This window comes from Bolinopsis microptera, chromosome 8, assembly GCF_026151205.1.
Source record: "Bolinopsis microptera isolate Bmic1 chromosome 8, MBARI_Bmic_1.0, whole genome shotgun sequence".
Lineage (NCBI taxonomy): Eukaryota > Metazoa > Ctenophora > Tentaculata > Lobata > Bolinopsidae > Bolinopsis > Bolinopsis microptera.
This window is the reverse complement of record NC_087079.1, coordinates 17,817,330-17,842,115: the sequence shown is the minus strand read 5'-3', so window position 1 is coordinate 17,842,115 and position 24,786 is coordinate 17,817,330. Positions and strand designations below refer to the sequence as shown.

The window sequence follows — 24,786 nt, the reverse complement described above, 5'->3', positions numbered from 1 at the left end:
ACGTAGTTTAACACCGGGTCCAGGTCCTTTATCTGCTTCCCTACCACTCCTAGCGTTCCTATTGCTGGTAATTAGTTAATTAGTTAATTAGTTAGACTACCACTCCTAGCGTTCCTATTGCTGGTAATTAGTTAATTAGTTATCTGCTTCCCTACCACTCCTAGCGTTCCTATTGCTGGTAATTAGTTAATTAGTTAATTAGTTAATTAGTTAGACTACCACTCCTAGCGTTCCTATTGCTGGTAATTAGTTAATTAGTTAATTAGTTAATTAGTTAGACTACCACTCCTAGCGTTCCTATTGCTGGTAATTAGTTAATTAGTTAATTAGTTAATTAGTTACCCTACCACTCCTAGCGTTCCTATTGCTGGTAATTAGTTAATTAGTTAATTAGTTAGACTACCACTCCTAGCGTTCCTATTGCTGGTAATTAGTTAATTAGTTATTTAGTTAGACTACCACTCCTAGCGTTCCTATTGCTGGTAATTAGTTAATTAGTTAATTAGTTATTTAGTTAGACTACCACTCCTAGCGTTCCTATTGCTGGTAATTAGTTAATTAGTTAATTAGTTATTTAGTTAGACTACCACTCCTAGCGTTCCTATTGCTGGTAATTAGTTAATTAGTTAATTAGTTAATTAGTTAATTAGTTAGACTACCACTCCTAGCGTTCCTATTGCTGGTAATTAGTTAATTAGTTAATTAGTTATTTAGTTAGACTACCACTCCTAGCGTTCCTATTGCTGGTAATTAGTTAATTAGTTAATTAGTTAGACTACCACTCCTAGCGTTCCTTTTGCTGGTAATTAGTTAATTAGTTATCTGCTTCCCTACCACTCCTAGCGTTCGTATTGCTGGTAATTAGTTAATTAGTTAATTAGTTAATTAGTTAATTAGTTAGACTACCACTCCTAGCGTTCCTATTGCTGGTAATTAGTTAATTAGTTAATTAGTTAATTAGTTAATTAGTTAGACTACCACTCCTAGCGTTCCTATTGCTGGTAATTAGTTAATTAGTTAATTAGTTAATTAGTTACCCTACCACTCCTAGCGTTCCTATTGCTGGTAATTAGTTAATTAGTTAATTAGTTAGACTACCACTCCTAGCGTTCCTATTGCTGGTAATTAGTTAATTAGTTATTTAGTTAGACTACCACTCCTAGCGTTCCTATTGCTGGTAATTAGTTAATTAGTTAATTAGTTATTTAGTTAGACTACCACTCCTAGCGTTCCTATTGCTGGTAATTAGTTAATTAGTTAATTAGTTATTTAGTTAGACTACCACTCCTAGCGTTCCTATTGCTGGTAATTAGTTAATTAGTTAATTAGTTAATTAGTTAATTAGTTAGACTACCACTCCTAGCGTTCCTATTGCTGGTAATTAGTTAATTAGTTAATTAGTTATTTAGTTAGACTACCACTCCTAGCGTTCCTATTGCTGGTAATTAGTTAATTAGTTAATTAGTTAGACTAGCTCAATTGTGTGGTAATATCCAGAGATTTAAGTGGATTTTAAAATCAGTTAATCAGAAAAACCAAGTTATAGTAATCTATACTAATAATCCCAAAAAGTGTGTGGGTTCGTGGGAAATTTCCGAACGGCTTAATTAAGAAAACGGTAAGAGTTATGGGACTGGTTTTTTCGGTATAGTTTCGACAAAACTCTGATGAAGCCAAATGATTAAGGATTTTTAAATCAGTCGGTGGTAAGTGGTTTAATTGATCATTTTGTGACCCAAATGTGATACTAAAGTGTCTCACGTACTCTCCCTCTCTCCCACTCTCGCTCTCTCTCTCTCCCCTCATAACAGAGTTGCTATATAATTAGGTAATTTGGCATTGGACCTCAAGATTGCCTATCAAGTATTACTATTAGATACGTGAGGGGCACTCTGAATTAAATTGCGGCCTGTTTGGACTGAGCGACTTCATACTTTCGCACTGTTTTAACTTCGAAAATGTAATGCGTGTCTTCGATTATAATACGCGCGGCGGGTTTATACTTTTGGATTTCAACTGCGATAGTGAAGTCCCGGCCGTAGGCACGGGTTACACTAGTACTATAATATATTCAGTGGTATAAAGAAGACAAACTTGCTGATTTTATCTTGTTAGTTGAATATGAAATAAGACCAGTATTTGTATCTTGTAAATATGTAAGTAATTAAATACGTACATGAGAGGAGACCCAGAACTATCATAGCAGTCCTAGCATTCTTGTGATCTGTAGGAATATAGGGTATTAATAACATAGCAGTTCTAGCATTCTTGTGATCTGTAGGAATATAGGGTATTAATAACATAGCAGTTCTAGCATTCTTGTGATCTGTAGGAATATAGGGTATTAATAACATAGCAGTCCTAGCATTCTTGTGATCTGTAGGAATATAGGGTATTAATAACATAGCAGTTCTAGCATTCTTGTGATCTGTAGGAATATAGGGTATTAATAACGCTATCATAGCAGTTCTAGCATTCTTGTGATCTGTAGGAATATAGGGTATTAATAACATAGCAGTTCTAGCATTCTTGTGATCTGTAGGAATATAGGGTATTAATAACGCTATCATAGCAGTTCTAGCATTCTTGTGATCTGTAGGAATATAGGGTATTAATAACGCTATCATAGCAGTCCTAGCATTCTTGTGATCTGTAGGAATATAGGGTATTAATAACGCTATCATAGCAGTTCTAGCATTCTTGTGATCTGTAGGAATATAGGGTATTAATAACGCTATCATAGCAGTTCTAGCATTCTTGTGATCTGTAGGAATATAGGGTATTAATAACGCTATCATAGCAGTCCTAGCATTCTTGTGATCTGTAGGAATATAGGGTATTAATAACGCTATCATAGCAGTTCTAGCATTCTTGTGATCTGTAGGAATATGGGGTATTAATAACGCTATCATAGCAGTTCTAGCATTCTTGTGATCTGTAGGAATATAGGGTATTAATAACGCTATCATAGCAGTTCTAGCATTCTTGTGATCTGTAGGAATATAGGGTATTAATAACGCTATCATAGCAGTTCTAGCATTCTTGTGATCTGTAGGAATATAGGGTATTAATAACGCTATCATAGCAGTTCTAGCATTCTTGTGATCTGTAGGAATATAGGGTATTAATAACGCTATCATAGCAGTCCTAGCATTCTTGTGATCTGTAGGAATATAGGGTATTAATAACGCTATCATAGCAGTTCTAGCATTCTTGTGATCTGTAGGAATATGGGGTATTAATAACGCTATCATAGCAGTTCTAGCATTCTTGTGATCTGTAGGAATATGGGGTATTAATAACGCTATCATAGCAGTCCTAGCATTCTTGTGATCTGTAGGAATTATAGGGTATTAATAACGCTATCATAGCAGTTCTAGCATTCTTGTGATCTGTAGGAATATAGGGTATTAATAACTAGGGTGTTACTAAGGTGTTACTAAGGTGTTACTAGGGTGTTACTAAGGTGTTACTAGGGTGTTACTAGGGTGTTACTAGGGTGTTACTAGGGTGTTACTAAGTGTTACTAGGGTGTTACTAGGGTGTTACTAGGGTGTTACTAAGGTGTTACTAGGGTGTTACTAGGGTGTTACTAAGGTGTTACCTAAGGTGTTACTAGGGTGTTACTAAGGTGTTACTAGGGTGTTACTAGGATGTTACTAGGGTGTTTACTAGGGTGTTACTAGGGTGTTACTAAGGTGTTACTAGGGTGTTACTAGGGTGTTACTAGGGTGTTACTAAGGTGTTACTAGGGTGTTACTAAGGTGTTACTAAGGTGTTACTAGGGTGTTACTAGGGTGTTACTAAGGTGTTACTAGGGTGTTACTAGGGTGTTACTAGGGTGTTACTAGGATGTTACTAGGGTGTTACTAGGGTGTTACTAGGGTGTTACTAAGGTGTTACTAGGGTGTTACTAAGGTGTTACTAGGGTGTTACTAGGGTGTTACTAGTGAATAGAGGGTGTTAATAGTAAGTTTTATCATTTTGAGAATCTTATTCGAAATATTTTCCATACATTTGAAGTGCTAAGTAAGAATTTAAATCTGTTCTTCAAAAGGATTGATCTATCGTTTTCCGTATAATATCTTCATCGTCAAAAAATTAATTCAAATAAATAAATAAAATTAATAACTCACGCTTCTTGTAACATAGACAATCTGAATCTGAAAATGAAAATACTTTCAATTTTGTTGCCTTGGTTCTGATTTGTTACCATAGTTCCTTAATTTTGACATGTGATCCCAATGTTTGTGTTGGGATCATAATTACAGTAGATAAATAAATAAAAGGTTAAATGTTAAACAAACACTTCCGTACCGCCCAACATCTGAGCTATCCTGTGTTACTAAGGTGTTACTAGGGTGTTACTAAGGTGTTACTAAGGTGTTACTAAGTACGTACCGCCCAACATCTGAGCTATTCTGAGTGAGGTGAGAATGCAATCAGTGTTACTAGGGTGTTACTAAGGTGTTACTAAGGTGTTACTAAGTACGTACCTCCCAACATCTGAGCTATTCTGAGTGAGGTGAGAATGCAATCAGTGTTACTAGGGTGTTACTAAGGTGTTACTAAGGTGTTACTAAGTACGTACCTCCCAACATCTGAGCTATTCTGAGTGAGGTGAGAATGCAATCAGTGTTACTAGGGTGTTACTAAGGTGTTACTAGGGTTACTAAGTACGTACCTCCCAACATCTGAGCTATTCTGAGTGAGGTGAGAATGCAATCAGTGTTACTAGGGTGTTACTAAGGTGTTACTAGGGTGTTAACTAAGTACGTACCTCCCAACATCTGAGCTATTCTGAGTGAGGTGAGAATGCAATCAGTGTTACTAGGGTGTTACTAAGGTGTTACTAGGGTGTTACTAAGGTGTTACTAGGGTGTTATTAAGGTGTTACTAAGGTGTTACTAAGTACGTACCTCCCAACATCTGAGCTATTCTGAGTGAGGTGAGAATGCAATCAGTGTTACTAGGGTGTTACTAGGGTGTTACTAAGGTGTTACTAGGGTGTTACTAAGTACGTACCGCCCAACATCTGAGCTATTCTGAGTGAGGTGAGAATACAATCAGTGTTACTAGGGTGTTACTAAGGTGTTACTAAGGTGTTACTAAGTACGTACCTCCCAACATCTGAGCTATTCTGAGTGAGGTGAGAATGCAATCAGTGTTACTAGGGTGTTACTAGGGTGTTACTAAGGTGTTACTAGGGTGTTACTAAGTACGTACCTTCCAACATCTGAGCTATTCTGAGTGAGGTGAGAATGCAATCAGCTCCCAACAATATCAGGTACACTGTACAAATTGAGGAACCTGAAAATAGTCAGAAAAAGAGAATAGTATTAATCATGCAATTATTTGGAGTTTGTTTTGCAAATGGTGTTCATATTTCGACCATTGATAATTTATTGATGAACCGAACATGGTTAAAAGATTTCGCTTCGAGTCACAATTTAAAAATGCAAATAATCTGTGAAAATGTAGTTAACCAAATGTATTTATATTAAGTTAGTCACTAATAACAAGGTTTACATTTAGGTACTCACTTTGAGCGTCCACTCCGAGTAACATAATAGCGATAGTTAACTGAGCGACAGTAGCGGCGCACACTGCCATAGCCCCGATTACAAAAGACATACTGTGTAAACAGCTCTAGCTGTAGGTGTATATCATAGTCATGATAATATACAGGAACAACAGTTTATATTGATAATTGAAAACTATCTAAAAATTGTTACAGTGAAGATAACCTATCTATAAGTGAACTGCAAATGGATCACGTCATGTTAAAAGATACTAGTACATGACATTGCTGTTATACACAGCACAAAACAGACGATAACTTAAGGAAATACAGTATGTTTGGTGTTTAAAGTGGCTAACCTTTGTTCTCCCTCTGTCGTACAGTCATTGTGAATCAGCTTTGTTCAGTGGTACAATCTTTGTGACCCCGACTAATTTGTATTGATTGAAGTACAATAGCAAGCATTTAGAATATAATAATACCTATCACACCATTCCTCGTACATAGCTGGTTCTGTGTGTGTGTGTGTATGTATGTGTGCGCGTGCGTGTAATTTAAAGGTGTTTGGACAGTGGCTCATCTGAATTACTGAATTAAATCTTCTTATAACCCAAACTCTAACGCTGACCCTAAACATGGAACTAAAACATTTTAGGGTTATACGGGTTCCTGCTAGTGGAACTAAAACGTATCATATACCAAAACCCTTCAGGTTTAGACTCCAGTTTTCATGTCAGTTCAATTTAATTTTTGTGATATTTTTAGACAGATGAAAACGGAATAAAACATGTTTACTGTTTAAACATTATCTACTCCATAACAATCTCAGCAAATACAGGGTGTACCGCATAAAATAAGTGCAAATCAGATACATCAGGAAAGGGATAATTCCCGTAAATATATTTCATAGAATGAATAGATAAGAATGAAGGCGTCCATTCAAAATCAAAACTAAATTGAACACAATTTGGACGGTGGAATGCACTGCATTTTTCGAATTCCATTTTTTAATTAAACTTAATATTCTACAATCTCAAAAGTCATAGTTCTGCATATATAGTAGAAATATCCAACAGTATATCTTGGAATTCGAAGAGAGAAGATTGAACTAGATTTACATAAAAATAATAAAGCGTAATTTGTCTGTCCATGATAACCCTCAGTCTAGAAAGTCGAATCTTTATCAAATTCCTAACAGTACCTCATTAACATGAGTTCTTAGTAACCTCCTAGTAACCGAGCGTTACTAACTCCTCTACTTGTTATCCCCTAGTAACGTCCTAGTAACCGCACGTTACCAACTCCTCTACTTGTTAACCACGCGTTACTAACTCCTCTACTTGTTATCCCCTAGTTACCTCCTAGTAACCGCGCGATACTAACTCCTCTACTTGTTATCTCCTAGTTACCTCCTAGTAACCGCGCGTTACTAACTCCTCTACTTGTTATCCCCTAGTAACCTCCTAGTAACCGCGCGATACTAACTCCTCTACTTGTTATCCCCTAGTAACCTCCTAGTAACCGCGCGTTACTAACTCATCTACTTGTTATCCCCTAGTAACCTCCTAGTAACCGCGCGTTACTTACCCCTCTACTTGTTATCCCCTAGTTACCTCCTAGTAACCGCGCGTTACTAGCTCCTCTACTTGTTATCCCCTAGTTACCTCCTAGTAACCGCGCGTTACTAACTCCTCTACTTGTTCTCCCCTAGTAACCTCCTAGTAACCGCGCGTTACTAACTCCTCCACTTGTTATCCCCTAGTAACCTCCTAGTAACCGCACGTCACCAACTCCTCTACTTTTTATCCCCTAGTAACCTCCTAGTAACCGCGTGTTACTAACTCCTCTACTCGTTATCCCCTAGTAACCTCTTAGTAACCGCGCGTTACTAACTCCTCTACTTGTTATCCCCTAGTAACCTCTTAGTAACCGCGCGTTACTAACTCCTCTACTTGTTATCCCCTAGTAACCTCTTAGTAACCGCGCGTTACTAATTCCTCTACTTGTTATCACCTAGTTACCTCCTAGTAACCGCGCGTTACTAACTCCTCTACTTGTTATCCCCTAGTAACCTCCTAGTAACCGCGCGATACTAACTCCTCTACTTGTTATCCCCTAGTAACCTCCTAGTAACCGAGCGTTACTAACTCCTCTACTTGTTATCCCCTAGTAACCTTCTAGTAACCGCGCGTTACTAACTCCGCTACTTGTTATCCCCTATTTACCTCCTAGTAACCGCGCGTTACTAACCCCTCTACTTGTTATCCCCTAGTAACCGCGCGTTACTAACTCCTCTACTTGTTATCCCCGTTGCAGAAGCAAGCTATGGCCGTATTGACCACATGCCCAGGCAGTGCAATAGCCCCCAGCACTATCATAGCCCAGTACATATCAGTATACAGGATAATCACCCCGTACGGCAGGTCGAGGTAGATCTTGTAGTTTATCTTAACCTCATAGTCTATGTCCACAACGAAGGTGTCGTTGAGTATATTGGTCCTGTTCTGGGAGGGTGACATGCCACTGAGGCTCTCGTAGAAGTCATTCACGTGACCAGTTGTGTTGATGAGGTCCTTTATGTGCAGTGAGAGGAGCACTAACGTTCCTATACCTGAAATAAAGTGGGTATTGTTAAATACAAAGATAAGAGGATATTGCTGATGAGATTAGTAACTGTAGTCAAGAGTAACCATAGTAATCGTAGTAACCCGAGTAACCGCAGTCTAATAAAGGTGAAAATGATACTCATTTATGAGTATACTTACTAATGATGAGTTTCTATAACACTTACATGCGACGAGACCCAGACTGATTGTACTGATTCGAATTATTTTGGAATCTGAGAAAAAAGATTGTTAATATTGAGAAGGACATCTATCAAACAATATACACACTACACAGTCTGATACAGTACCAATATATCCTGATAAAGCATGGCTCTTTAATAGCAGCCTATTACAGTACCCGCAGTGTAAATAATACTCACTCTCAGTGTAGAAGGAAGCCACCCCACCTGGGATGTAAAATATTAGTTACCAAATTAACCCTTAGTATAGTGGGTACATGTTGTTTATGTTAATTAACAAGTAAAGTGAAGTAAGTAACCCTTAGTGGGTACATGTTGTTTATGTAAAGTAAGTAACCCTTAGTGGGTACATGTTGTTTATGTAAAGTAAGTAACCCTTAGTGGGTACATGTTGGTTATGAAGCCATCAACAAATCTTAAAATCCTGGACAATTATCAGTTTCCCGAAATTGTTCTGAACAGCTCTGTTCTGAAGAACAACGACGTGTTATTAGTGAACACACTGAGTAGATGCAGTTAACTCACCGCAACATATCTGACCAAGTCTGAAAACCAGCAGGGTGGTGGCTATTACGAACAGCAGTGTGTAGAATATCCCAGCCCATGTTTCTGAAATTAATTAATTACCTTACTCGGGAATATTATGACTGGGATAAAGTGGTGGGTTTTGGAAAATTCCGCCATATTTTTCCCGGTCATTAATTTTCCCAGTCATAAATTAACCCGCTATAAGATTCCCGAGTAAGGTAAACTAATAGTAATACATTTTGATGCTTGGTGGGTTTTGGAAAATTCCGCCATATTTTTCCCGGTCATTAATTTTCCCAGTCATAAATTAACCCGCTATAATATTCCCGAGTAAGGTAGATAAATTAACATTTATCCATGCAATTATTCGAAGAAATGTTCACGTTTAGTAAGGTCTCTAAACATTAGTTATAATGTGATAATGAAACTTACTGTCTGCCTTGCCCCCAAGTATGAGTATAGTAATGATGAGCTGAGCTACAGCTGCAACCCCCACCCCTACAGCTCCAATCAGTGCTGACATCATCTTCTCAACTATAAAACAACTCTGACTGTTATCGTTTACAGTGTAAGCGTGTGGCATCTAGGAGGAATGCGGAACTCGTTTCTTGTGTATTGACATGGCCATATTCTGGAGTTTGGGAAGTAGTTAGGCTCGTTTCTTGTGTATTGACATGACCATATTCTGGAGTTTGGGAAGTAGGCTGATAGCGAGGATTCAGTTACCTTTAACAGTATGACTTAAACGCAAGAACTATTTGAAATGTGATAAGTGTTTGTGTCTGGTCACACAGTTATTCTGAATCTATTTAGAGACACCTCATCGTTTATAAGAAATCAAATACTTTGGACAAGTGCCAGAAAGTCTGATCAAAATGAAAAAGGTTCAAAACAGCACTCGGAAGCATTGGGTTCAAACTAAAAAAACTTGAACTGAAACCCTTCTTAAAATGTTCTTGAGCCTTAAAAAGCCCACCAAGCTAATTATTGGTGAAATTTAGATAGTTCTGAATTAGCAACTATGCCTAAATACCATCCAAATATTTGAACAGTGAGATAAAAAACACGATGTAAAGCTGCATGGGTAAACGTCTGCGAGAGTTCATACATCGGACTATTCAGTAAAAACAATGTAATAATAACTCAACAATCAGAAATACTAGCACATCAAACACTAGGCTGACGACCTGAGACAAAAGGTTAAATTAAAGTTAATCATATGGTTTGGTGAATTATTTGCATTCAGGATTGATCACCACCTTGGGTATATTAAGCCATGAAGGTACACTACCTTAACAATGAGGGTAACATCCTCATTGACCTAAATGTCAGGGGTCTCAAGCTATAGAAACTACAAGACAGTGACTTCAACACTGAGATAATGCTGTATTTAGTTCTCAAGTTCATCGCGGCTTTGTTTCCTCTCGTAACAGAGCATTCCTACAAAATTGAAAGACAAAACACATAATTTAGGAATTCATGATAGCGCTGAACCACGTGGCTAAAAGTCTCACCATGAATTCGATATTATCTGCAAGGTTTATGAATACAAAACTTATTCTGCAAGGTTTATAAAATATACGGGACTGCAAAACTTTACATTATTAGAGATAATTCTGAAACGCAGCTTGAAGAAAAATGTAGCATAACCAATAACGTTTGGGTTTATAGTCTATTGTCTGTGTTCCTCCACGACTCATATGGTGGTGTAATAACAACTGGGATATATGATATACATCTAAATCTAGACAAATATTCCTTGACAAAAGCTACGATCTGGCTAGTTTGACATGTTGGTGCAGGTATTGAGGTGTGTGTGTGTCATAATACAGGGGTACCTCAGGGATCAGTGCTAGGAACCACCATAATACAGGGGTACCTCAGGGATCAGTGCTAGGAACCACCATTATACAGGGGTACCTCAGGGATCAGTGCTAGGAACCACCATAATACAGGGGTACCTCAGGGATCAGTCCTAGGAACCACCATAATACAGGGGTACCTCAGGGATCAGTCCTAGGAACCACCATAATACAGGGGTACCTCAGGGATCAGTCCTAGGAACCACTATAATACAGGGGTACCTCAGGGATCAGTCCTAGGAACCACCATAATACAGGGGTACCTCAGGGATCAGTCCTAGGAACCACCATAATACAGGGGTACCTCAGGGATCAGTCCTAGGAACCACCATTATACAGGGGTACCTCAGGGATCAGTGCTAGGAACCACCATTATACAGGGGTACCTCAGGGATCAGTGCTAGGAACCACCATAATACAGGGGTACCTCAGGGATCAGTCCTAGGAACCACCATAATACAGGGGTACCTCAGGGATCAGTCCTAGGAACCACCATAATACAGGGGTACCTCAGGGATCAGTCCTAGGAACCACCATAATACAGGGGTACCTCAGGGATCAGTCCTAGGAACCACCATAATACAGGGGTACCTCAGGGATCAGTCCTAGGAACCACCATAATACAGGGGTACCTCAGGGATCAGTCCTAGGAACCACCATAATACAGGGGTACCTCAGGGATCAGTCCTAGGAACCACTATAATACAGGGGTACCTCAGGGATCAGTCCTAGGAACCACCATAATACAGGGGTACCTCAGGGATCAGTCCTAGGAACCACCATAATACAGGGGTACCTCAGGGATCAGTCCTAGGAACCACCATTATACAGGGGTACCTCAGGGATCAGTGCTAGGAACCACCATAATACAGGGGTACCTCAGGGATCAGTCCTAGGAACCACCATAATACAGGGGTACCTCAGGGATCAGTCCTAGGAACCACTATAATACAGGGGTACCTCAGGGATCAGTCCTAGGAACCACCATAATACAGGGGTACCTCAGGGATCAGTCCTAGGAACCACCATAATACAGGGGTACCTCAGGGATCAGTCCTAGGAACCACCATTATACAGGGGTACCTCAGGGATCAGTGCTAGGAACCACCATAATACAGGGGTACCTCAGGGATCAGTGCTAGGAACCACCATAATACAGGGGTACCTCAGGGATCAGTCCTAGGAACCACCATAATACAGGGGTACCTCAGGGATCAGTCCTAGGAACCACCATAATACAGGGGTACCTCAGGGATCAGTCCTAGGAACCACCATTATACAGGGGTACCTCAGGGATCAGTGCTAGGAACCACCATAATACAGGGGTACCTCAGGGATCAGTGCTAGGAACCACCATAATACAGGGGTACCTCAGGGATCAGTCCTAGGAACCACCATTATACAGGGGTACCTCAGGGATCAGTCCTAGGAACCACCATTATACAGGGGTACCTCAGGGATCAGTGCTAGGAACCACCATAATACAGGGGTACCTCAGGGATCAGTCCTAGGAACCACCATAATACAGGGGTACCTCAGGGATCAGTCCTAGGAACCACCATAATACAGGGGTACCTCAGGGATCAGTCCTAGGAACCACCATAATACAGGGGTACCTCAGGGATCAGTCCTAGGAACCACCATAATACAGGGGTACCTCAGGGATCAGTCCTAGGAACCACCATAATACAGGGGTACCTCAGGGATCAGTGCTAGGAACCACCATATTACAGGGGTACCTCAGGGATCAGTCCTAGGAACCACCATAATACAGGGGTACCTCAGGGATCAGTCCTAGGAACCACCATAATACAGGGGTACCTCAGGGATCAGTCCTAGGAACCACCATAATACAGGGGTACCTCAGGGATCAGTCCTAGGAACCACCATAATACAGGGGTACCTCAGGGATCAGTCCTAGGAACCACCATAATACAGGGGTACCTCAGGGATCAGTCCTAGGAACCACCATAATACAGGGGTACCTCAGGGATCAGTCCTAGGAACCACCATAATACAGGGGTACCTCAGGGATCAGTCCTAGGAACCACCATATTTTATCGTTTCAATTACATTTTACATGCTAATAATTTGGCATTGGCTTTTCCTTGATATATTATGAGCAGTTCCGTCAATAATTATAGTTTCACAAGAAAAACACTAACAATTTGTAAGGTTTCGTATTTAGAATTATCACTAATTAAAATATCACTCAATCAATTTACACATTAATCGAATTCCCAGCATATCATTAAACAGGTTTTACAATAAAATACAATATTTAAATTTCAGTTCAGCTTTCAACACTTAGTAATAAGTCTTTAGATTTTCAGAGAAACTTCTTAGTAATTTTCAAGTAACCCCACAGTTCCTTTCCCCCTACCAGCAACTCCATAGTAAACCTGTACTAGTAAATAGTAAAACTACTCCATAGTAAACCCCACTTAAACCCCCTTCCCCTAGTTACTCCTTAGTAACTCCTTAGTAACCCCCTAATAACTCCTCTAGTAACCTCTCTAGTAACTCTCTAGTAACCTCTCTAGTAACTCCCTAGTAACTCCCTAGTGACCTCCCTAGTGACCTCCCTAGTAACCTCCGTAGTAACCTCCCTAGTAACCTCCATAGTAACTCCCCTAAGCCTGATCTCCGTTGTCTGCACTGCAGCAAGCTACAGAGGTGTTGACAAGGTGGCCAATGAGCGCAAAAGCGCCCACCACTACAAGAATGTAGGAACCTGTCATGGGGATGCCCGCGTTGTGAGTGTCGTTCAACTTCAGTATCTTAATCACCTGGAGGATTGTCAGCACGAAGATGATACCCATCAGTAGTGCTGAAATAAAGAAGTTGTTAGTAATCAGTGGTGCTGAAATAAAGAAGTTGTTATGTTTTAGTTAGTAGTCACTAATGCGGAGTTGTTATTACATTAATTTTACTAATATTATGTGATACATAAAACTTCGGATTATCTATTCTTCTCATATTATAATAGATAGAAAGTGTAATTATATAGAACGTGTAATCAAGTCTCAAATAACGATTCAAAAGTTGATTTTAAAACTTACCCAAGACGGAACCGAGTACGATGGTGGCTATACGGATACACTTTACGTCTGATAAGAAGAGGATTTTAGTGTTATCCAACAAACACTTTCGTTATGAAACTCGAAATTATTAAATCTTAGTGTTGTTGATAAGTTAAATTATGAAACCCCCTTTGATTTTACAATTTTATTAGTTATTGAATTACTCACTGTTCTTGTAGAAGGACCCCTCTCCACCTGTAATTGTTTATACTGTTGGGGGGGGGTCCAAGGGGAACTTTGGGGAACTTTGGGAAAGTCCCCCAAGATTTCTGAAGTTCCCCAAAAAAAAGTTCCCCAAAACTCCCCAAAGTTCCCCAAAATTCCCCAAAATTATTCAAAATTATTTAAAATTATTCAAAATTAATCAAAATTATTCAAAATTTCTCTAATATACATTAATACCCATTAATGTTAACATGTATGTTATTATAAGGTATAATCTTAACTTACTTGTTGATACATACAGCATGATAATTTGTTTGGCATTATAATTTTTTTGGGGAACTTTGGGGAATTTTGGGGAATTTTGGGGAACTTTCTGAAGTTCCCCAAAAAAAAGTTCCCCAAAATTCCCCAAAATTATTTGTTTCATTGATAATTTTTTGGGGAACTTTGGGAAAGTCCCCCAGGTTTCCTGAAGTTCCCCAAAAAAAAGTTCCCCAAAACTCCCCAAAGTTCCCCTTGGACCCCCCCCCCACTGTTAGATAGAAGATGGGACCAATATTCAGTTTAATGTACCACAGTTTACTGTATAAATCAGTTTATTAACTATTACAAAGAAGATAAGCTAAGCTAATCTTACCGGCACAAATTTGAGCTATTCTTAGTCCGAGTAGCGCGAGAGCAATGAGGAACATAACCAGATGTAAAACACCAATCCAGGTCACTGAAAGTGGAGATATTGGTGTTAAAAATGGAGATATTGGTGTTAAAAGTAGAGATATTGGTGCTAAAATTGGAGATATTGGTGTTAAAAGTGGATATACTGGTGTTAAAAGTGGAGATATTGGTGTTAAAAGTGGATATACTGGTGTTAAAAGTGGATATACTGGTGTTAAAAGTAGAGATACTGGTGTTAAAAGTGGAGATATTGGAGTTAAAAGTGGATATATTGAAGTTTGATGAATGCAGCTACAGTTGAGTGACGTTGTTAATTCCCTCGCTGAGTGATTTACCAGATGCTTTGAGTCCTAGAACCATTATCATGAGGACCATTTGAGCTATAGCAGCAGTTCCCACCCCAATCGCAGCTATCAGTGCCGACATGGTTACTATGGTTACTAGCAGCGTTTCTAGGGGTAATAGGGTTACTTTGGTAACTATTGGTTACTAGTGGTTACTTTGGTAAATAGTGGTTTTATTCTAAATAAATACCATATCGAACCATATTGGAAGGACCAAACTGTTAGTGTTTAAAACAATGATCCCTGAGGTACCCCTGTATTATGGTGGTTCCTAGCAGATCCTGGAGGTACCCCTGGTATTATGGTGGTCCTAGCATGATCCTGGAGGTACCTGGATAATGGTGGTTCCTAGGACTGATCCCAGAGGTACCCCGTATTATGGTGGTTATAGGATGATCCCCGAGGTACCCCTGTATTATGGTGGGTCCTAGGAATGATCCCTGTGGTACCCTGTATTAAGTGGTTCCTAGGACACTGATCCCTGGCCGTACACTCCCTGTATTATGGTGGTTCATAGGACTGATCCCTGAGGGTACCCCTGTATTATGGTGGTTCCTTAGCACTGATCCCTGAGGTTACCCCTGTATTAATGGTGGTTCCTAGGGACTGATCCCTGAGGTACCCTGTATTATGGTGGTTCATAGGACTGATCCCTTAGGTACCCCTGTATTATGGTGGTCCTAGGATGATCCATGTGGTACCCCTGTAGTATAGTGGGTTCTAGGACTGATCCTGAGGTACCTGTTTATGGTGGTTCCTAGACTGATCCCTGAGTGTACCCCTGTATTATGGTGGTCTAGGATTGATCCTGAGGTACCCCTGTTTTTGGTGGTTCCTAGAGATCCCTGAGGTACCCCTGTTTTATGGTGGTTCCTTGGACTGATCCTGAGGTACCCCTGTTTATGGTGTTTCTAGGACTGATCCGAGGTACCCCTTGTATTATGGTGGTTCCTAGGACTGATCCTGAGGTAACCCTGTATTATGGTGGTTCCTAGCATGATCCCTGATGGTACCCCTCTTTCATAACATATCAAGGAAAAGCCAATGCCAAATTATTAGCATGTAAAATGTAATTAAAACGATAAGATATGGTGGTTCCTAGGACTGATCCCTGAGGTACCCCTGTATTAGGACACACACACACCTCAATACCAGTAATATATCAAACTACCCAGATCGTAGCTTTTGTTAAGGAATATTTGTCTAGATTTAGATGTATATCATATATCCCAGTTGTTATTACACCACCATATTAGTCGTGGAGGAACACAGAGAATAGACTATAAACCCAAACGTTATGCTAAATTTTTCATCAAGCTGCGTTTCAGAATTATCTCTAATAATGTAAAGTTTTGCAGTCCTGTATATTTTATAAACCTTGCAGAACAAGTTCTGTATTCATAAACCTTGGAGATAATATCGAATTCATGGTGAGACTTTTGGCCACGTGGTTTAGCGCTCTCATGAATTCCTAAATTACGTGTTTTGTCTTTCAATTTTGTAGGAATGCTCTGTTATGAGAAGAAACAAAGCCGCGATGAACTTGAGAACTAAATACAGCATTATCTCAGTGTTGAAGTCACTGTCTTGTAGTTTCTATAGCTTGAGACCCCTGACATATAGGTCAATGAGGATGTTACCCTCATTGTTAAGGTAGTGTACCTTCATGGCTTAATATACCCAAGGTGGTGATCAATCCTGAATGCAAATAATTCACCAAACTTTATTAACTTTAATTTAACCTTTTGTCTCAGGTCGTCAGCCTAGTGTTTGATGTGCTAGTATTTTTGATTGTTGAGTTATTATTACATTGTTTTTACTGAATAGTCCAATGTATGAACTCTCGCAGACGTTTACCCATGCAGCTTTACATCGTGTTTTTATCTCACTGTTCAAATATTTGGATGGTATTTAGGCATAGTTGCTAATTCAGAACTATCTAAATTTCACAAATAATTTGCTTGGTGGGCTTTTTAAGGCTCAAGAACATTTTAAGAAGGGTTTCAGTTCAAGTTTTTTAGTTTGAACCCGATGCTTCCGAGTGCTGTTTTGAACCTTTTTCATTTTTATCAGACTTTCTGGCACTTGTCCAAAGTATTTGATTTCTTACAAATGATGAGGTGTCTTTAAATAGATTCAGAATAACTGTGTGACCAGACACAAACACTTATCACATTTCGAATAGTTCTTGCGTTTAAGTCTGTTAAAGGTAACTGAATCCTCGCTATCAGCCTACTTCCCAGACTCCAGAATACTGTCATGTCAATACACAAGAAACGAGTTCCGCATTCCTCCTAGATGCCCCACGCGTATACAGTAAACGATAACAGTCAGAGTTGTTTTATAGTTGAGAAGATGATGTCAGCACTGATAGGAGCTGTAGGAGTGGGGGTAGCAGCTGTAGCTCAGCTCATCATTACTATACTCATACTTGGGGGCAAGGCAGACAGTAAGTTTCATTATCACATTATAACTAATGTTTAGAGATCTTACTTAACGTGAATATTACATTATAACTAATGTTTAGAGACCTTACTAAACGTGAATATTACATTATAACTAATGTTTAGAGACCTTACTTAACGTGAATATTACATTATAACTAATGTTTAGAGACCTTACTTAACGTGAATATTACATTATAACTAATGTTTAGAGACCTTACTAAACGTGAATATTATCACATTATAACTAATGTTTAGAGACCTTACTTAACGTGAATATTACATTATAACTAATGTTTAGAGACCTTACTTAACGTGAATATCACATTATAACTAATGTTTAGAGACCTTACTTAACGTGAATATTACATTATAACTAATGTTTAGAGACCTTACTAAACGTGAATATTATCACATTATAACTAATGTTTAGAGACCTTACTTAACGTGAATATTACATTATAACTAATGTTTAGAGACCTTACTTAACGTGAATATTACATTATAACTAATGTTTAGAGACCTTACTTAACGTGAATATTACATTATAACTAATGTTTAGAGACCTTACTAAACGTGAATATTATCACATTATAACTAATGTTTAGAGACCTTACTTAACGTGAATATTACATTATAACTAATGTTTAGAGACCTTACTTAACGTGAATATTACATTATAACTAATGTTTAGAGACCTTACTAAACGTGAATATTATCACATTATAACTAATGTTTAGAGACCTTACTTAACGTGAATATTACATTATAACTAATGTTTAGAGACCTTACTTAACGTGAATATTACATTATAACTAATGTTTAGAGACCTTACTAAACGTGAATATTATCACATTATAACTAATGTTTAGAGACCTTACTTAACGTGAATATTACATTATAACTAATGTTTAGAGACCTTACTTAACGTGAATATTACATTATAACTAATGTTTAGAGACCTTACTAAACGTGAATATTATCACATTATAACTAATGTTTAGAGACCTTACTTAACGTGAATATTACATTATAACTAATGTTTAGAGACCTTACTTAACGTGAATATCACATTATAACTAATGTTTAGAGACCTTACTTAACGTGAACATTATCACATTATAACTAATGTTTAGAGACCTTACTAAACGTGAATATTACATTATAACTAATGTTTAGAGACCTTACTTAACGTGAACATTATCACATTATAACTAATGTTTAGAGACCTTACTTAACGTGAACATTATCACATTATAACAAATGTTTAGAGACCTTACTAAACGTGAATATTACATTATAACAAATGTTTAGAGACCTTACTAAACGTGAATATTACATTATAACTAATGTTTAGAGACCTTACTAAACGTGAATATCACATTATAACTAATGTTTAGAGACCTTACTTAACGTGAACATTTCTTCGAATAAATGGATGGATAAATGTTAATTTATCTAATTAACTAATTTCAGAAACATGGGCAGGGATATTCTACACACTGCTGTTCGCAATAGCCACCACCCTGCTGGTCTTCAGACTTGGTCAGATATGTTGCGGTGAGTTAACTGCATTAACTCAGTGTGTTCACTAATAACACGTGTTTTGTCTTGAGAACAGAGCTGTTCGGGAAACTGATAATTGTCCAGGATTTTCAGATTTGTTGATGGGTTCATAAACAACATGTTCCCACTAAGGGTTACTTACTTTACATAAACAACATGTACCCACTAAGGGTTAATTTGGTAACTAATATTCTACATCTCAGGTGGGGTGGCTTCCTTCTACACTGAGAGTGAGTATTATTTACACTGTGGGTACTGTAATAGGCTGCTATTAAAGAGCCATGCTTTATCAGGATATATTGGTACTATATCAGACTGTGTATCTTGTTTGATAGATGTCCTTCTCAATATTAACAATCTTTTTTCTCAGATTCCAAAATAATCCGAATCAGTACAATCAGTCTGGGTCTCGTCGCATGTAAGTGTTATAGAAACTCATCATTAGTCAGTATAAATGAGTATCACCTTTAGTAGACTGCAGTTACTCGGGTTACTACGATTATTATGGTTACTCTTGACTACAGTTACTAATCTCATCAACAATATCCTCTTATCTTTTTATTTAATAAAACCCACTTTATTTCAGGTATAGGAACGTTAGTGCTCCTCTCACTGCACATAAAGGACCTGATCAACACTACAGGTCACGTTAACGACTTCTACGAGAGCCTCAGTGGTATGTCACCCTCCCAGAACAGGACCAATATACTCAACGACACCTTCGTTGTGGACATAGACTATGAGGTTAAGATAAACTACAAGATCTACCTCGACCTACCGTACGGGGTGATTATCCTGTATACTGATATGTACTGGGCTATGATAGTACTGGGAGCCATTGCACTGCCTGGGCATGTGGTCAATACGGCCATAGCTTGCTTCTGCAACGGGGATAACAAGTAGAGGAGTTGGTAACGCGCGGTTACTAGGAGGTAACTAGGGGATAACAAGTAGAGGAGTTAGTAACGCGCGGTTATTAGGAGGTAACTAGGGGAGAACAAGTAGAGGAGTTAGTAACGCGCGGTTACTAGGAGGTAACTAGGGGGCAAGAAGTAGAGGAGTTAGTATCGCGCGGTTACTAGGAGGTAACTAGGGGAGAACAAGTAGAGGAGTTAGTAACGCGCGGTTACTAGGAGGTAACTAGGGGGCAAGAAGTAGAGGAGTTAGTATCGCGCGGTAACTAGGAGGTAACTAGGGGATAACAAGTAGAGGAGTTAGTAACGCGCGGTTACTAAGAGGTTACTAGGGGATAACAAGCAGAGGAGTTAGTAACGCGCGGTTACTAGGAGGTAACTAGGGGGCAAGAAGTAGAGGAGTTAGTATCGCGCGGTAACTAGGAGGTAACTAGGGGATAACAAGTAGAGGAGTTAGTAACGCGCGGTTACTAGGAGGTTACTAGGGGATAACAAGTAGAGGAGTTAGTAACGTGCGGTTACTAGGAGGTAACTAGGGGATAACAAGTAGAGGAGTTAGTAACGCGCGGTTACTAGGAGGTAACTAGGGGGCAAGAAGTAGAGGAGTTAGTATCGCGCGGTAACTAGGAGGTAACTAGGGGATAACAAGTAGAGGAGTTAGTAACGCGCGGTTACTAGGGGATAACAAGTAGAGGAGTTAGTAACGTGCGGTTACTAGGAGGTAACTAGGGGGCAAGAAGTAGAGGAGTTAGTATCGCGCGGTAACTAGGAGGTAACTAGGGGATAACAAGTAGAGGAGTTAGTAACGCGCGGTTACTAGGAGGTTACTAGGGAATAACAAGTAGAGGAGTTAGTAACGTGCGGTTACTAGGAGGTAACTAGGGGGCAAGAAGTAGAGGAGTTAGTAACGCGCGGTTACTAGGAGGTAACTAGGGGGCAAGAAGTAGAGGAGTTAGTATCGCGCGGTAACTAGGAGGTAACTAGGGGATAACAAGTAGAGGAGTTAGTAACGCGCGGTTACTAGGGGATAACAAGTAGAGGAGTTAGTAACGTGCGGTTACTAGGAGGTAACTAGGGGGCAAGAAGTAGAGGAGTTAGTATCGCGCGGTAACTAGGAGGTAACTAGGGGATAACAAGTAGAGGAGTTAGTAACGCGCGGTTACTAGGAGGTAACTAGGGGATAACAAGTAGAGGAGTTAGTAACGCGCGGTTACTAGGGGATAACAAGTAGAGGAGTTAGTAACGTGCGGTTACTAGGAGGTAACTAGGGGGCAAGAAGTAGAGGAGTTAGTATCGCGCGGTAACTAGGAGGTAACTAGGGGATAACAAGTAGAGGAGTTAGTAACGCGCGGTTACTAGGGGATAACAAGTAGAGGAGTTAGTAACGTGCGGTTACTAGGAGGTAACTAGGGGGCAAGAAGTAGAGGAGTTAGTATCGCGCGGTAACTAGGAGGTAACTAGGGGATAACAAGTAGAGGAGTTAGTAACGCGCGGTTACTAGGGGATAACAAGTAGAGGAGTTAGTAACGTGCGGTTACTAGGAGGTAACTAGGGGGCAAGAAGTAGAGGAGTTAGTATCGCGCGGTAACTAGGAGGTAACTAGGGGATAACAAGTAGAGGAGTTAGTAACGCGCGGTTACTAGGAGGTTACTAGGGGATAACAAGCAGAGGAGTTAGTAACGCGCGGTTACTAGGGGATAACAAGTAGAGGAGTTAGTATCGCGCGGTTACTAAGAGGTTACTAAGAACTCATGTTAATGAGGTACTGTTAGGAAGTAGATAAAGATTCGACTTTCTAGACTGAGGGTTATCATGGACTGACAAATTACGCTTTATTATTTTTATGTAAATCTAGTTCAATCTTCTCTCTTCGAATTCCAACACAAACTGTTGGATATTTCTACTATATATGCAGAACTATGACTTTTGAGATTGTAGAATATTAAGTTTAATTAAAAAATGGAATTCAAAAAATGCAGTGCATTCCACCGTCCAACTTGTGTTCAATTTAGTTTTGATTTTGAATGGACGCCTTCATTCTTATCTATTCATTCTATGAAATATATTTACGGTAATTATCCCTTTACTGATGTTTCTGATTTGCACTTATTTTATGCAGTACACCCTGTATTTGCTGAGATTGTTATGGAGTAGATAATGTTTAAACAGTGAACCTGTTTTATTCCGTCTAAAAATATCACAAAAATTAAATTGAACTGACATGAAAACTGGAGTCTAAACCTGAAGGGTTTTGGTATATGATACGTTTTAGTTCCACTAGCAGGAACCCGTATAACCCTAAAATGTTTTAGTTCCATGTTTAGGGTCAGCGTTAGAGTTTGGGTTATAAGAAGATTAATTCAGTAATTCAGTAATGAGCCACTGTCCAAACACCTTTAAATTATACACACACACATACATACACACACAGAACCAGCTATGTACGAGGAATGGTGTGCTAGGTATTATTATATTCTAAATGCTTGCTATTGTACTTCAATCAATACAAATTAGTCGGGGTCACAAAGATTGTACCACCGAACAAAGCTGATTCACAATGACTGTACGACAGAGGGAGAACAAAGGTTAGTCACTCTAAACACCAAACATACTGTATTTTCTTAAGTTATCCTCTGTTTTGTGCTGTGTATAACAGCAATGTCATGTACTAGTATCTTTTAACATGACGCGATCCTTTTGCAGTTCACTTATAGATAGGTTATCTTCACTTACTGTAACAATTTTTAGATGGTTTTCAATTATCAATATAAACCGTTGTTCCTGTATATTATCATGACTATGATATACACCTCCAGCTAGATTAGCTCAGTTTACACATGTCTTTTGTAATCGGGGCTATGGCAGTGTGCGCCGCTACTGTTGCTCAGTTAACTATCGCTATTATGTTACTCGGAGTGGACGCTCAAAGTGAGTACCTAAATGTAAACCTTATTATTAGTGACTAACTTAATATAAATACATTTGGGTAACTACATTTTCACAGATTATTTGCATTTTGAAATCGTGACTCGAAGCGAAATCTTTTAACCATGTTCGGTTCATCAATAAATTATCAATAATTGAAATATGAACACCATTTGCAAGACAAACTCCAAATAATTGCATGATTAATTCTATTCTCTTTTTCTGACTATTTTCAGGTTCCTCAATTTGTACAGTGTACCTGATATTGTTGGGGGCTGATTGCATTCTCACCTCACTCAGAATAGCTCAGATGTTGGGAGGTACGTACTTAGTAACACCTTAGTAACACCCTAGTAACACCCTAGTAACACCCTAGTAACACCTTAGTAACATCCTAGTAACACCCTAGTAACACCTTAGTAACACCCTAGTAACACCCTAGTAACACCCTAGTAACACCTTAGTAACACCCTAGTAACACCTTAGTAACACCCTAGTAACACCCGATAGCTCAGATGTTGGGTGGTACGCAAGTGTTTGCTTAACATTTAACATGTTTTACTGTAATTATGATACCAACACAAACATTGGGATCACATGTCAAAATTAAGTAACTATGGCAACAAATCAGAACCAAGGCAATAAAATTGAACGTATTTTCATTTTCAGATTCAGATTGCCTTTGTTATAAGAAGCGTGAGTTATTAATTTTATTTATTAATTTCAATTATTTTTTTGACAATGAAGATATTATACGGAAAACGTTAGATCAATCCTTTTGAAGAACAGATTTAAATTCTTACTTAGCACTTCAAATGTATGGAAAATATTTCGAATAAGATTCTCAAAATGATAAAACTTACTATTAACACCCTCTATTCACTAATAACACCCTAGTAACACCCTAGTAACACCTTAGTAACACCCTAGTAACACCCTAGTAACACCTTAGTAACCTAGCGTTATTAATACCCTATATTCCTACAGATCACAAGAATGCTAGAACTGCTATGATAGCGTTATTAATACCCTATATTCCTACAGATCACAAGAATGCTAGGACTGCTATGATAGTTGTGGGTCTCCTCTCGTGTATGTATTTAATTACTTACAATTATATGTACAAGATACAAATACTGGTCTTATTTCATATTTAACTGACAAGATAAAATCAGCAAGTTTGTCTTCTTTATACCAATGAATATATTATAGTACTACTGTAACCCGTGCCTACGGCCGGGACGTCACTATCGGAAATTTCCCACGAACCCACAAACTTTTAAGGATTATTAGTATAGATTACTAAAACTTGGTTTTTCTGATTAACTGATTTAAAAATCCACTTTAATCTCTGGATATTACCACACAATTGAGCTAGTCTAACTAATTAACTAATTAACTAATTAACTAATTAACTAATTAACTAATTACCAGCAATAGGAACACTAGGAGTGGTAGGAAAGCAAATAAAGGACCTGGACCCAGTGTTAAACTACGTGCAAATGTTAAAGAAGATGGGGTGGGAAGAGAGGGAGATGTACCACAAGGAACCCATAGACCAACCCTACGCTGTAATAGTACTGGGAGTAATAGCACTAATAGGGCACCTGCTCAATACCTTTGTAGCATGTTGTCCTGGCAACCAACAAGCTGTCAGGCACAGCAACAAGCACAAGAAGGTGTGCAGGGCAGGGGGACTGATAGCTACGGTAAGTCTGAGGAAAGGGGTAGTAGCAAGTAGAGCTCAGATAGACGATATATTAGCTGAACAAGCTTTAAAGACAGGACCTGAACAAGCTTTAAAGACAGGAGCAGCTGATGAAACCACCAAAACACACCACCGTATATTACCGGACCCTTCCGTTCCTTGATTTGGGTAAAATAACTTCGCTTGTGAGTTAGTGATGATGAAAGATACTGTTACTATACTACTACTAATACTGTTCTACTGTA

General features: G+C 38.8%; 5 protein-coding genes across 7 annotated transcripts in view; 3 read left to right on the top strand and 2 right to left on the bottom strand.

Moving 5' to 3' along the window:
* Positions 1-24,786, top strand: part of LOC134820031 (microtubule-actin cross-linking factor 1-like) — a 160,003-nt gene that overhangs the window by 22,072 nt on the left and 113,145 nt on the right. The window lies entirely within an intron of this gene.
* LOC134819817 (uncharacterized) lies at positions 7,816-9,438 on the bottom strand. The gene is made up of 5 exons (XM_063829966.1): positions 9,288-9,438; positions 8,853-8,936; positions 8,508-8,534; positions 8,313-8,360; positions 7,816-8,132 (listed from the first exon to the last, which is right to left on the bottom strand). The coding sequence occupies exons 1-5, from the start codon at positions 9,436-9,438 to the stop codon at positions 7,816-7,818; spliced, it is 627 nt and encodes a 208-aa protein (XP_063686036.1).
* Positions 12,885-15,088, bottom strand: LOC134819971 (uncharacterized). Of its 2 annotated transcripts, XR_010160827.1 has the most exons (6): positions 14,976-15,088; positions 14,603-14,686; positions 13,969-13,995; positions 13,780-13,827; positions 13,299-13,547; positions 12,885-13,252 (listed from the first exon to the last, which is right to left on the bottom strand). XR_010160827.1 is itself a non-coding variant. In XM_063830135.1 (5 exons), exons 1-5 carry the CDS (start codon positions 15,064-15,066, stop codon positions 13,351-13,353), a joined length of 447 nt encoding a protein of 148 aa, XP_063686205.1. In that variant the 5' UTR covers positions 15,067-15,088; the 3' UTR covers positions 12,885-13,350. The 2 variants fall into 2 exon arrangements, 1 of the variants encoding a protein (XP_063686205.1); XM_063830135.1 differs by having other exon boundaries at positions 12,885-13,547.
* On the top strand, positions 17,205-20,003 carry LOC134820076 (uncharacterized). Its single transcript, XM_063830300.1, has 5 exons — positions 17,205-17,433; positions 18,905-18,988; positions 19,198-19,224; positions 19,365-19,412; positions 19,581-20,003. Exons 1-5 carry the CDS (start codon positions 17,283-17,285, stop codon positions 19,895-19,897), a joined length of 627 nt encoding a protein of 208 aa, XP_063686370.1. The 5' UTR covers positions 17,205-17,282; the 3' UTR covers positions 19,898-20,003.
* On the top strand, positions 22,729-24,704 carry LOC134819816 (uncharacterized). Its single transcript, XM_063829965.1, has 5 exons — positions 22,729-22,836; positions 23,070-23,153; positions 23,503-23,529; positions 23,878-23,925; positions 24,268-24,704. Exons 1-5 carry the CDS (start codon positions 22,746-22,748, stop codon positions 24,702-24,704), a joined length of 687 nt encoding a protein of 228 aa, XP_063686035.1. The 5' UTR covers positions 22,729-22,745.

Bases quoted from the DNA above. Each gene is read 5' to 3' on its own strand.
- LOC134819817 (XM_063829966.1), bottom strand. From the start codon at position 9,438: ATGCCACACGCTTACACTGTAAACGATAACAGTCAGAGTTGTTTTATA. The intron at 8,937-9,287 runs GTAAGTTTCATT...AATTAATTTCAG, and splicing joins ACTTGGGGGCAAGGCAGACA to AAACATGGGCTGGGATATTC. The intron at 8,133-8,312 runs GTAAGTGTTATA...ACTTTATTTCAG, and splicing joins CAGTCTGGGTCTCGTCGCAT to GTATAGGAACGTTAGTGCTC.
- LOC134819971 (XM_063830135.1), bottom strand. From the start codon at position 15,066: ATGTCGGCACTGATAGCTGCGATTGGGGTGGGAACTGCTGCTATAGCT. The intron at 13,996-14,602 runs GTAAGATTAGCT...AAACAATTACAG, and splicing joins AATAGCTCAAATTTGTGCCG to GTGGAGAGGGGTCCTTCTAC. The intron at 13,828-13,968 runs GTGAGTAATTCA...TCTTCTTATCAG, and splicing joins GGGGTCCTTCTACAAGAACA to ACGTAAAGTGTATCCGTATA.
- LOC134820076 (XM_063830300.1), top strand. From the start codon at position 17,283: ATGCCCCACGCGTATACAGTAAACGATAACAGTCAGAGTTGTTTTATA. The intron at 17,434-18,904 runs GTAAGTTTCATT...AACTAATTTCAG, and splicing joins ACTTGGGGGCAAGGCAGACA to AAACATGGGCAGGGATATTC. The intron at 19,225-19,364 runs GTGAGTATTATT...CTTTTTTCTCAG, and splicing joins GGCTTCCTTCTACACTGAGA to ATTCCAAAATAATCCGAATC.
- LOC134819816 (XM_063829965.1), top strand. From the start codon at position 22,746: ATGTCTTTTGTAATCGGGGCTATGGCAGTGTGCGCCGCTACTGTTGCT. The intron at 22,837-23,069 runs GTGAGTACCTAA...GACTATTTTCAG, and splicing joins ACTCGGAGTGGACGCTCAAA to GTTCCTCAATTTGTACAGTG. The intron at 23,926-24,267 runs GTATGTATTTAA...ACTAATTACCAG, and splicing joins AGTTGTGGGTCTCCTCTCGT to CAATAGGAACACTAGGAGTG.